The 13,703-nt window shown below is 41.3% G+C and overlaps 1 protein-coding gene across 3 annotated transcripts in view; it reads left to right on the top strand.

Moving 5' to 3' along the window:
- The window catches only part of NDRG3 (NDRG family member 3), a 60,135-nt gene that overhangs the window by 26,978 nt on the left and 19,454 nt on the right, over positions 1–13,703 (top strand). For all 3 annotated transcript variants that reach the window (XM_052650704.1, XM_052650705.1, XM_052650703.1), the window contains 6 exons: positions 5,233–5,338; positions 6,365–6,485; positions 8,255–8,317; positions 9,542–9,602; positions 10,600–10,686; positions 12,374–12,430. In XM_052650704.1, coding sequence (XP_052506664.1) covers positions 5,233–5,338; positions 6,365–6,485; positions 8,255–8,317; positions 9,542–9,602; positions 10,600–10,686; positions 12,374–12,430 — 495 coding nt within the window. The remainder of the gene's footprint in view (positions 1–5,232; positions 5,339–6,364; positions 6,486–8,254; positions 8,318–9,541; positions 9,603–10,599; positions 10,687–12,373; positions 12,431–13,703) is intronic.

Here is a 13,703-nt window from a genome sequence, read left to right as displayed (position 1 = left end):
GAATTAAATGAAGTAAATAACTGGAAGTTGCTTCCGCAGAAAAGAGGTTGTTTGGAAAGAACTGGGATTCAGCCACCTGCTATAGTCTGTTAGAGAGCTTGACCAGTTCCATGCTCCTCCCCTTGCCTTAAAGGATGTGAATGTGGCCCCAGTCCCCCTTTCAGCCTCTGTCCCACCGTTTCCCATTGTTTACTCCACCCACTCCCTGGAAAACTAGAATTGTTGCTGACCCACCCATACTTCTGCTTTGTGCTTTTCCTTTCTGATGGCCTTTGTTCACAAGTCCTCCCCTCAAGATGCACACCTGCCCCCTTTTGGTTTGATTTTTTTTTTAATTGAAGTATAGTTTATTTACAGTGTTGTGTTAATTACTGCTGTGTTGGTTTGATTTTGCTGATTTGAGGGGGTGGGGTAAGGGAGAAATTGATTATTAAGTTCTAAGGATATAGTTGACTTTATTTTCATTTGCAGAGAAAAAAGAACCTTATAGATTCTAAGGCCTTTGTATCACCACCCCCAGTCTCAGTTCCTTTCCCCGTCACTATTTCTCTGACAGGCTGTGTCACAGCATGGGCCTGATGGCTACCAAGGCCCCAAATTCATGTCCTTTCAGCTTAGCAGCCTCACTGCCAAGAGAAGATGTTTACCTATAACTTGTTAGAAAAGGCCAGGGGAGGAGTCTTGTTGGTTTGGCATGGGTCATGTGTGTGGGGGTCACACTCTCATCCTTGGACTGCTACCGTGGCCAAAGATTGGGGTGTTTGAATTGGCCAAATCTGTTCCTCTTCCTATCTGGACTAGACAGTCCATATTCTGAAGGTGTTCTGGGCTGTATTGCATGTAGGTTAGTCATTCACTCTCATTTTCCTCATTGTTTTACTAAGGCTGTTTGAAGAAGATATTGGATTTGGCTTTGAAAAAGATAGATAGGAAAAGACAGATTTTATCTTGACATATTGCAAAAAGAGCTTTCAAATGAAGAGCATGATTTGTAAGAGTTCTGAGAGTGTGGGTAGCTGAAAAATAAAAGTAGACATCTGAAAGAATGAGTTAACTAGGCTGAAGGATGTGAGAGGTAAAAGGGGAGAGAGCTGAGGCTAGAGTTAGGGAAAACATATTACAGAACTTTAAAAACGAAAATTCATTTACTTGTAGGCAGAAGGCTGAATAATTGTGGAGACAGATTCTTTTACTATGGGATTAAATGAAGTCATGCAAACGAACTTTATACCACTATCCAGGGTAAGGTAATGGGATATTATATTAAAATTTCCTATGTAATAAATAACAAAAACTATACCCAGGGATCGTAGAGAGGTCTGCTTATTAGAAACAGAATAAAATTCATAACTAATAAGAATGTTAATATTTCTAGCAGTATGTTGTCCTACAAGTTTGCCTAAACTGTTTCAGACTAGCCAGGGAGAAGAAGAAGCACTAACAGGCGTGATGTGGTCACAATTTAAATTCTCAGAGAGGTATAACACATCAGAATGTGTAACTGGTGATAGCACATTGAGCTGAAGGAAAAGGACTTAGGAAAAAAGGTGAATATTGGTTATTATCAATTAATGGTAATAACCTAAACTCTATTATTAAAGTCTTAAAAAGATAATCTATCTACATCTTTGATTAAGAGGGAGAGGCAGCCCAGGATGGAGAAGTGTGTTGGGGACCAGTATGATCTCAGGCTGTTTTATAAGCCTGGAGAATAAGGGATCATACTTAAGAGGTGCATAGCCTTGGAGGTGGTAAGTAATCAGAGTGCTGGGGAAGATCTATGACCAGAGCCTACTAGGCATTCTCATTGTGCAGTCACACCCTCTAGAATGCTGGGGCGAGTGGTGGGGTGACTAGAGAAACAGCCTGTGCAGCGGATGGTAGTTGACTGAAGTGGGAAGGTGGCAATAGCACCATCCCGGGCCTGACCATTGAATCAGCTCCACAGCCAGAGTCTCTGCATACTCAGCTCCAGGTAGAGACTTGTTCAAGCCATCCCCACATAAGGTCACAAAGGATATATTTATGGGTCCACATGGAGGTGAGTGTCTCCTTTCTTTCCATATTCCTTTGAAAATGAACAGTAACCTTATGAGATACTGGTAACCAAGGGTTGCTCCAGAGGGGCAACAAGATTGACAGATAGAGCCCAGGAGATAGGGGCTGAGATCTCCCTAAAAAGTTGAAATTTTGCGAGCCAACTTTAACTCTGAATTTCGTCCAGATTATGAAATGATGACAGAGTAATTACTTTGCCCTCTTGCCTTGTCTGCTTTTAATATGTCCTGTTTTGCCCCATCTGTTATAGCTTCTTTTTCATATCATCTGAATTTCCTTGACAGCTTGCTGTCCCCCACCCCTTCACTCCACACCCACCCCTCACCTTTCCTGCACACACTATCCCCCTTAATTATCAGATCTTGGGAGGTCCTGCTGACCCCCAGGCCAAAGTATAAATTGTTTTTTACTCATTTCTCAGCATAGCTGAGACCAAGCTGGAATACTTAAGCAAGACTGTACTGAAGGCTTGGATATGATAGAAAGAAGGCTCCAGCAACTAGATTGTTAGATGACAGATCATTGCCCATTCTCATCAGTTTGGATTCTCCTGTCCTGTAACTCCTCTGGCAGGGGCTGGCTTCTCCCTCTTTCTTTACTCTTTCTCCAAAAGTAAGACATTAGAGAGGTCAAAGCCTCCTTAAATTCACTTTCAGAATAGGTCACTGCCCAGAAGGAATCAAGTCTAAAGTTAATGTACATTCCTTCTCCAAGTTTTTGCACTTTAAATATATGTATGTAAACATATACAGTCAATGCAATGTTGCTTTTTAAAAAATCTGCATATGTAAATCATATGTCAGATACAAATCCTTCTGTGCTTCTATTCAGCATTGTTTTTTCAAGATTTTCTCTGTGTATTAATGCTTATGGTTCTAGTTCATTCATTTTTATCTGTATCTCATGTGAATATGTCATAATTCCATTTTCAATTTCCTTATACATGACTGTTTAGACTGCTTCCAGTTTTTTGATGTTATAAATGAGACTGCAGTTTGTATGTATATATGTACATATCTATGTATCTGCATATCTTTTTGTGTGTTTGAGTATGTTTGAGAATTGCCTTAGATTATACCTAAAAGTAAAACTGCTGTAGAGTACACATTTCTTAACTTTGCGCAAAATTACCAAATTATTCTCCAGAGTAGCTGTTCCTGGTTACTGCCTACCAACAGTGTATGAAAGTTCTTATTTCTCTACACCTTGGCTGACAGCATTATATGACTTAAAATTTTCTGCCATTCTGGTATATATGAAATTACATCTTACTGAATTTAATTTGCATTTTTCTGTCTGCTAATAGAGTTAGTATCTTCCTTGTCGATTTTCTTTAAGAGCACTCTCTTTATTTCTCTCACAGTACTGATCACAAGCTGTTGTTATGGTTGGTTGGTTGGTTGGTTGGTTTTTTGTCTGCCTCCCGTGTAGAACATAATCTCTGTGCGAGCAGGGGTCACATCTCTCTTGCTCACTGTTTTGTGCCCAGAGCTCAGCCCAGGTTCTGGTAGTAGGAGTTCAGTAGATGCATAGTTGTTTAGTGAAAGAGCCTGGTGGAGAGGTTCCTCACTAAGTCTGACGCTGTGTGTTAATCTCTCAGTCATGTCTGATTGTATGTGACCCCATGGACTGTAGCCCGCCAGGTTCCTTTGTCCATGGAATTCTCCAGGTGAGAATACTGGAGTGAGTTGTCATTCCCTTTTCCAGGAAGTCTGACATTTACCACACAAGAAATGCTCATACAGCAACAGGAATTTGTGTCTCTATATTCCTCCATCTAAACCCTATACTTTATTTCATAGCCAGTTCACAGTACCTGATTCTCTCCTTCATTTCTTGTTTCCCTTTTTTAAGCCTTTGAAAAGGAGGTAGCAAGCAGTAATAGAGAAGAGCAGAAATACTGAGTCATTTGTGGTTTGATTTGATAAGAGTTATCTGCTCCAGCCTGGGACCTGTAATTTGAGATGCACTGATGTTCAGCTAGTGTGAGATTGGTCTCTGCCCTACATGAGTGAAGAAACCAAGGCTCTGTTGAGGTTTATTGTTAGGTTGGAAGACCTTTACCTTTGTTGGGATTCTTACTCACAGTTTATCTCATCTACTGTAAGACTTGGTGAGATAGGTAAAGACTTTGTCAGCAAAATTCAGTAGGCTAGGCATGATAATGTATTTTTAAGAAATATAGACATTGAAGAAGACTAGAATAAATTTCAGTTACTTTTCCTACAGAGTCTTTATTTTCCACCCAGCCACTCTTGGCACTATCCCAGCACCTCTGACTGCATCTTGTCCTGGCTTTATTCAGTTCCTGAGCTCTGCTCTGACTACATCTTAAATTTTACTCATTGCCTTGGTTACGATCCTTTGGGATGCAAGGAACAAACCCAACCCAATAGCTTAAACCAGAGGCAGTCCAGAGATGTCTCAGAACTTAATGGCATACACAGTTGGAATCAGGAATCAGAGCAGTAGAAATGCTTATTATAAGCTCCCAAGTTTACTTCTCTTTTCAAGAGAAGAACCAAACTAAGGATGGAATCTCTCATTCCCAATTACACATTCTTAAGAAAGGACTTAGCATGGACCAAATGTTCACCTGACTCCAGTGAACCATAACCATAAGATGACAGTCTGCAAGCCAGGTGGCCAAGAGCCTTTTCCTGTGCTGTATGGATGGCACAGAAGGGCAACTCCCAGGGAACAGGAGAGATTTTAGATAGACACACTCATAGGTGCTACCGAATTTATCAGTTGCTGCACATGCATTTAGAGGATCTGAAACCTCTTGCCTTTTTACCTAGCAGCTTCTTCATATCTTTTGCTTCTTTTGCTTGCCTTTCTCCAGGTCTTTCCTGGCTTCTTATTCAACTTGCTGATCTCACCATAGCCAGTTGTGAATATATTCTCAGCAGATACCCTGGCTTCCCCCATTTAAGAAAGTGAGCTTTGTAGATAAGGTGCATTTTTTCTTCATTTGTTTGTCTGTTTATCTGGAAGGAATTAAAAAGTAGGACTATCCTATGTAATGTAACATCTTTCTAGTAGGCTTATGGTTCAGTGACGTGTCCTGCCCCAGCTAGTGGGAAATAGTGGTGAATTCGGGTATCGTGAAACTTCAGCAGCCTGGGCAGTACGTTCTGCCCTTGCTGAGACCTTTACGTTCTCTTGTTACAGGAACATGACATAGAAACAGCTCACGGTATGGTCCACGTCACTATCAGAGGCCTGCCGAAGGGAAACAGACCGGTCATTCTGACATACCATGACATTGGCCTCAATCGTATGTATTTGATTTTATACTGTTCCTTTTTGTTATACCACATAATCTTTGTATATTTTTTAAAAACACAGAAGAAACCCCAGTATTCTAATAGAACATAGGTTTTCTCCTCTCTGCCTTATCCTCGTTGCTACTTGTGTTAATGGCAGAATTGAAGTTCCTGGGAAGTATGCAGCTACGTGCATTTTGGGGAATACTGGGATTTTATCTCATTTTGTGTCACATCTGCTAAAGGACTGAAGATTTATGTGATAGACTGGTTAAGAAAGTAGGGTTGAAATCAGTTGTTTTTTTTAATTGATACTCTGGGTTTTTACATATTTCAGATTAGAAAATTCAGAATTTGAGCTTAACTTTGTTATGAGCCCTTCAATGAGTTAGTAAAAGTATCCTCGCTGTAGCCTGTCCCTGATGACTCTATATGGACCTTTCTAGGTGGTAACATAAGATTCTGGCCCTAGCCCCGGGTCCACGGAGTCTGCATTGCATGTGTTTCTTTCACACTCCTCTGGCTTTCAGAGGTGACCTGCATTTGAAGTTACAATCTAGTGCTGGAGCTTTTGAAAAGGAATTTAAGTGGTAGAAATTGAAGCAGTAACCCTTCCCTGCACCTTAGCAGTTTTGCCATGTGAGACGTTTTCCACATGGTGAATGTAAGCAACAAGAAACTCACTTTAGCCAGGCTTCTGGGATATGGTCAGTATCTCTGTATCAGGTAGGGAATAAGATACATGAAAAATGACAGCGTTATGGGTGTAAGATTGTTTTGTGAAACACCAGGATTGGCTTCCACTCCGTAGATGTTCTGTAGAATTGAGTACTAATTAAATGTTCTTTTCAAGCCGTTGAGACGACTGGTAGTCAGCCTTTAGGGCAGCTTGAGTCAGACAGTTGTTCAGATACTTCATTCTAGTGAAATAGTGATTTAAAAGGAGTAAGAAAGGACGATGATATGGAATTGGTTGGATAGAGGAAAAGTGAGGTGAAATGAAGAGCCTGTGACTTGCGAGTGTTTTGCTGTTGCAGATAAATCCTGTTTCAACGCGTTCTTTAACTTTGAGGACATGCAGGAGATCACCCAGCACTTCGCTGTCTGCCATGTGGATGCTCCAGGCCAGCAGGAAGGTGCGCCCTCCTTCCCAACTGGGTAAGGCCACAAGCAAGACCCTTCTGGAAGACAAGCACTCAGAGAGCAAAGCTCCAGTGGGAGCACTAGCCATGTGCTTCCCTCCAAGCTGGTTTTAGCACAGCCTGCAGGTTATACTTGTCAACCAGCCGTCCAGTTGCTTTCTCTCCTCACTCTGGGAGGACGGTCATGGACAGTCTATTCAGGAAGACTGTATATTTTCCCATATCCAGGAATGGCCCTCCATAAATAGGAGCCAATCACAAAACATTCATGTCTGGAACACCCTCTTCTTACTGTCTTCTATCTGTCCCTTTCTTTCATCTGTTTTAAACCTGTCATTTTTGGCCCCTCCTGGAACTCGCAACTCCCTTTAGACCCAAACTCAGATTTCTCTGAGCTTCCTGAGAGCAACTCCCCAGCCTGACCTTCAGTCTGGTGACAGGAATTTGAATATCAGTGTAATCATTTATTCAGAGAAGCTGCAGCGTCAGGTGGAGCTCTCAGCCTCAGCCTCATCTGCTTTGCATGGCGGAGCTCCAGTCTCCCTGACTCTTCCCTGGACAGTGTAATTATGGAGGAGACCTTGGGGAAGGAGTGAAACTACAAGCTGTGGAATGCTCATCCTTCCCCTCTTTGCTTATCTCCAGAGCTGCTTTTGCCAGTGATTGCTGTGAAATAGACCGTTGCAGACAAATAGCAGCTAACATTTACACTGTACTCAGACAGTAATCTTGAACACTGCATTACATACTTAACCCATTTAATGCTTAAAACCCTATGGGATAGGTTTACTATTATTCCCATTTTACAGGTGAGGATACTAAGGCCCAAAGATATTATGTACTTTGTCCAAGCCTACATAACAAATAGTAGCAGAGCTGGGATTTTAACGCAGGCAGTCTGGCTCCAGAATCTGTTATTCACTATGTCGAAGCCATTTCGGTCCCTTAAACACAAATTGGCCAGTGACCAGTTTATATCCAGCAAAATTTAGATACAGTTCCTTTTTTCTGTTTTATGCACAAATAGTTCAAAAGCATGCCAATGCTTGAAGTCTTTCAAGCAGAGGCAGGCTGACATCCCTGTCAAATGTAGAGCGGAACTGCCACATAAATAGGAAGTTGTCTTAAGATCTCTTTCATCTTTGATGCTGCAGTTTATGTGGAGACTCCCTACTTTTCTTGGATTCTTGGTCTGAGTCGGTTTTGGGCTTGCTTGACCATCTTAGGATCCAGTGACTTAGATCAGGAACCAAATTCAAAAGCAAATAATAAAGCAGCTGGGTTATTCTATGCCTAAGTGAAACAAATCAGTCTTCATGATAAGAGCCCAGGATTTGTGACCGAGTGCCCTGGACCCAGTAAAGGTTTGTTTACTTTTGCGCTTAGCTGCCTAAACATAAGCAGCAGACCAAAAGCCACTTCCTGAGTTGACTCTTAACTGCTAGAAGTTTACTGAACCTGAACCCCAATTGAAGTAGTAATTTGGGGATTAGAAATACCTAAGAACTCTGTGGGCTTCCCTTGTGGCTCAGCTGGTAGAGTCCGCCTGCAATGCAGGAGACCAGGGTTTGATCCCTGGATTGGAAAGATCCGCTGGAGAAGAGAAAGGCTACCCACTCCAGTATTCTGGCCTGGAGAATTCCATGGACCAGTCCATAGGATTGCAAAGAGTTGGACACGACTGAGCGACTTTCACTTTCAAGAACTCTGTACTTTTTCTAATTGTTCTAGTGATTGGGAATTGTGAGTGCATTCCAATTCAGGAGGTATCCTTCTGGATTTCAGGTACCAGTACCCAACCATGGATGAGCTGGCCGAAATGCTGCCTCCTGTTCTCACCCACTTAAAGTGAGTTCATTCTGCAATTCTTCCATATGGTTTTTGTTTTTCAAAAAAACACTTTCTATTATGTGTCTAATCTGGGTGCTGTGATGGTAATCAAAACAGTATGGTCACTACCCTTATGGAGTGTGAAGCTTGCGTTTTGCTATGGAAAATAATTAACAACAGGTAAACAAATAGTCACAGCTTACATGCAGTAGAAGAAATCAGTAGGGATGTGTGATAGAGAATAAAAGCAGGCTCTACCAGATATGGCTGAGGAATACCTCTCTACGGAGTCCTTTAGGTTAAGACCTGAAGGATAAACAGGAGTTACCCAAATAGAGAGCCAGGACAAGAGGATTCCAGACAGAAGGAATATGTCCAAAAGGCCCGACCCAAGTGAGCAAGTGGGAGAAAAGCATAAGGTGATATTTGAGAACTAAAACAAGAACCAGATTACGCACATCTGACACGTCCGGTGAGACTTCAGGGTTTTATTCAAAAGGCAAAGAAAAACACTGAGGAGTTTTATGCAGGGGAGTGCTATCTGATTTAGTCTTTTAAAATAATCACTCTAGATATGTAAACTGCACATCAATAAAGCCGTTTACATTTTTCTTTTAATTACTTTAAAGACTTCCCTAGCAATCCAGTGGTTAAGATTCCATGCTTCCAACACTAGGGGCATGGGTTCGATGCCTCATCATGAAACTTAAGATCCTGCATGCTGCATGGCACAGCCAAAGATAAATAAATTAAACCCTGCCAAAAGGAACCTTTAAAAAATAAAAAGATTAGCTGTGGAGAGAGTCTCCACAGGTTTAGAGAAGGGTAAAAGAGAAAAAGCAGGGGACCAGTTAAACTGTTACAACAACCAGGCAAGTGATATTGATAGCTTGGCTCTAGATGCCTCCCAGAGGATGGGATGGAGGAGAAGGCAGCTGGAAGGACTGTGAAGGTGCCTGTAGGACTTGCTGACGGGCTGGGTGTGGAGGTGATAGGAGAGTGAGCTGTCAAGGATGACTCCCATGTTTTAGTCATACACATAATCTTTAAAATCAACTTAGAAGTCATCATATCCTTGTTTTATAGATAGGGAACCCAGGCTTAGGAAGTTAATGAAACCTAACCAAATTCTCCATCCAGTAAGCATCAGAGCCAGATTTGAATCCAGTTGTATTCTTTCCATTATGCCATGCTCCCTTCGAACGAGTTAACCCTATTCATATTGGTGTGTTCCCTTTACAGTCTGAAAAGCATCATTGGGATTGGGGTTGGAGCTGGAGCTTACATCCTCAGCAGATTTGCAGTAAGTACATGGAGGATTAGTCTCAGCGCCCTTGAGGCACTGCCTAGGTCACAGCTCTTACTGCTGTGTTAAATGAGAAGGAACTGTCGTGGGTCTTATGTCTGGTTTTCTATAAATTCTGTCCACAGATACTAGTTTGTATAAAGCCTTGCTTTGTACTTCTAGCACCTAAAAAAATAAGAGATGTGGGCAGGATATCATCAATAAAAAATAACTCTCAGAGAACATTTAAAGTGGAATTTCTTACAGCCATTAAAATTTTATAAGACGAGCTTATGATACATAATTCACATATATTACAACCTTAACAAAAGGTTAGAATACAGAGGCAGGTAAAGTTTGTCATAGGCATAGGAAAGAACTGGAAGAAAACATACCAAAATACTAAGATTGATGATGTGTAATTAGATAATAATAAGATTTATTTTCTGCTCTTCATTATTTCTCTGTTTATCACATTTTCTATAGTGAGCATAATCAGAGGGGAAAAAGTAAGCTGGGAAGTTTTTAGTTTACATAGAAATGTTCTTACTGATTTTTCTCAAATGCCTCCTGGGTGATAGGACAATCTTCTGAGGGTTGTATTACCGCTTCATGTGGTTTTAGGAAAAACAAGAAGTTGCTACTGGGGACAGTCTAAGCCTTAACAGCCCCTTATGTCATGTAGTCTCAAGGGCACTGCCCAGGAGGGTAGACCCACCCTGAGCTAAACAGCTGTGGAGATAGCTGTGGCCGTCCTCTACTGTGGAAATAAAAACCATCTCCCCCATAGATCCTTGCAAGGCAAGGTCATTTGCTGGCAATTTAGGAAGCTGGTTTTCTACATGCTGAGTTAGATTTATGGAGCTGTTTTTCTAAATATCCTCCCTAGCACCTCTCTGACCTTTTTTTAAGATCTGAGACATCCAGGCCTAGGAAGAGTTGACTAGCCACATGCCAGTAGTTTTAGAAGAAGCTGAGAATGGGGCTCTCATACTATTGCTTTGTCTCGTTTCAGCTCAGTCACCCAGAGCTTGTGGAAGGTCTTGTGCTCATTAACGTTGACCCTTGTGCTAAAGGCTGGATTGACTGGGCAGCTTCCAAAGTAAGACCAAACAGTATCCATTGGCTCATCCCTTAGTCCCTTCTCAAAATGGCTTATCTGTTTTTTTATTTTTTCATTCATACAGTTAAGGGCAAGAAGTCTTAAGTATACAGCTTGATATGAATATTTACACATGTAATCACCACTTAGTCAATATACAGAATATTTCCAACTCTGCCCTTAATACTTCCTCCCTTCCCCCAAAAGAAACCATTATTCTGGTTTCTGTTACCATAGATTGATTTTATATATTCAGAATAATAGAAGATGTGTTCTTTCATATCTTGCTTCTTTCATTCATCATTGTCTGTGAGTCTCAGTCATGAATGGAACTATGCAACTGAAAAATTATGTGTTTTTTTTGTTGTTTAGGGAAATGAGAAAATTCTCATGCTTAAAAAAACAATAAAAATTTTAAAAATACATATATGCATAAGAAAAGAAGGAAAATGCTACTAGTAGTTACATCTTTGGTTGGTAGCATTACAGATGATTCTTATTTTTATTTTATATATTCTATATTTTCCTAATTTTGCTTTGCTTTTATAGTTATTTTAAAATATTAAGCTGTTCCATCTACCAGCAGACCAGATTCTGAAAAGTTTATCTATTCTTCCCCACCTTTAACTTCCAGAGAAATGATGTATTTCCTAGCGTTGGATGAAATATATTAACATTGCTTTTGCCAGATATTATGGAAATTCTTTCTTACAGCTGACTTCAGATTTGTTCTAATTCCTGTCTAGTATGTGGGTACATTAAAACTTAGATGAACACTCTTAATAACATGAGGAATATTAAATAGGTTATTAAATGATGAAATGAAATAGGTTATTAGTTCTAATTATCTTTAATTTACAACCTGTGGATCATTGATAACCCAGGTGAAGATTTCCGGGCTTCTTTCTTAACTCCATCTTCCTGGTACTACCTGATCCTGCTCCACCCATATCCGCATCTGTCTCCCTTATCCCCTCTTCTCCATCTCCACCCCCAACTCAGTCCTTTACCTCTGCGCCAAGTCCACAGTAGGAACTGAGCTTAAAATCAACAGAGAAGGTTTAAGGGAAGTCAGCAACATAATGTGAGTTGGAAATTTTTCTGAAAATAGACCAACAGGCTGCAAATCTACACAGATTGATGGATTTATTAGACTGTGATATGCAAAACTTTGACGTGGGGAAAATTAAGAGAAAAGCTTTCAAAACGCAAGAACATTCTGTAAACAAAGCAGTTTCCTCCCACTCCTTTAAATGAAGATAGCAATAACTAGAGGAAAGAAAAAAAAAATTGCTTTTTATTTTGGATGACTTGGGAGTAGTTGTAAGTTGACCTTATTAAGCATAAACCCAGTGTAAATGCAGAAGCACAAGTAGAAATTAAGTAGCTATAGCTGTGAGCTCTAGGTCCCACGTTCTCAAAGAAGTAACGGCCAGCATTTCTTCTAGCCACCTATTTCAAAGTGGGCCATATTATTACCCTAGAAGGCACATTTTGTTTTTTCCTGACTTTTTTCTTGTTTTCAGATTTCTTGGGACCACCATCTCATGAAAATATGCGACACTGAGTTGTGTTTTTTGTGTTTTTAAGCTTAGCATATTTACAAGAAAGTGCACTAATAAAGTGGACAGATTGATAAAATTTTACCCATGCTCACTCTCTTGACACAAAGTTTTTATCTTTTTAGCTCTCAGGCTTGACAACCAACGTTGTGGACATTATTTTATCTCATCACTTTGGGCAGGTAAGTGCCTATTCCAGCCAGGAGAGGGGTATGTTTACTGGCTTGTGTGTAAAGGCTTATTCACTTCAGGAAAGAAAGGGTTCCCTGGAACTCACTTGATTCCAGTGGGTTAACACTTTCAGCGCCGTGGGAGATGCACATGGCGCCCACCAAAGGCCAGTCTTAGGGGAGGGCATTAACTCAGTGCCACCCGGCTCTTGGTGTTCAGAGAGATGAGAGAAGACAGCTCCCACCCCACCCCCAACCCGTTCCCTGTAAGCCGCATGCCATCTGTTCCTGTTTGATGACATCACGTGCCTCACCAAGCTTCTTTAGAGCCAGAATGAGGTCTGGGAAGAAGGGCTGCACAGAAATAGAGATTTCAGAGAAAATAAAAAACCAAAAGACACCACAAATGTTACTGCTAAAAGAACCTTTTGTTCAAATCCCATGTCTTTCTGGTAAAGAAACTGAAGTCTATAGAGGAAATAACAATTGTGTAGATAGCTGTTGGGTGAAAGAAGTCAGGACCCCAGTCCTCTTTTCAGAGAGAAAGTAAGTTGAGTAACAGAATTCCCGTCCCAATTACAGTGTGTTTTTTCTTACACTACCAAAGAATTCTCACACACCAGCTGGATGTCCTACAGCTCAGCTTGATGACACGCAGATTACAGCTGAGTGCCAGTCACTGAGCCACCACCACTGCTCCCCCTCCCCCACTTCAGCCACTCCAAGTGGTCACCTGTGCTTCTGACCAACCAGCTATAGATCAGAGGTTCCAATAGCCCCCTCCTTGGGTCCAGTTTGTTTTCTAGAGCTGCTCACAGAGAAACACTGTATTTATCAAACTGGCTTATTATAAAAGGACCTAACTCGGGAACAGCTGAGTGAGAGAGATGCACAGAGCAGTTGTATGGAAAGGGGCAGGGAGCTCCCCTGTCCTCTGGCATGCCCCAGTCTCCCAGGGTGGCCATGCACTCCCCAGCCTGGAGGCCCTCCCACACCTGTCTTTCGGGGCTTTATGGCGGCTTTGTTACAGACACGTGATTATGTGGCAGTCAGTTCAGCATTCACCTCCGTTACCCCCTAGCCCCCGGAGAGAAGGGCAGGGTAGGGTTGAAAGTTCCAGCCCCCTACTCAAAGGGACTGGTTCCATGTAGAAGTTACTTAGAGGCTTTCCTAAAATCCCATCATTAACCAAAAAAAGATTCTTTATCAGTCTCATCGCAAGGTTTTACAAAGCTCTTTGCCAGGAGGGGGGTGAAGACCAAGTATATATTTCTTGCTATAAATC

The sequence above is a fragment of the Budorcas taxicolor genome, chromosome 13 (genome assembly GCF_023091745.1).
Source record: "Budorcas taxicolor isolate Tak-1 chromosome 13, Takin1.1, whole genome shotgun sequence".
Classification (NCBI taxonomy): Eukaryota; Metazoa; Chordata; class Mammalia; order Artiodactyla; family Bovidae; genus Budorcas; species Budorcas taxicolor.
This window is presented reverse-complemented; position numbering and strand designations above follow the sequence as displayed.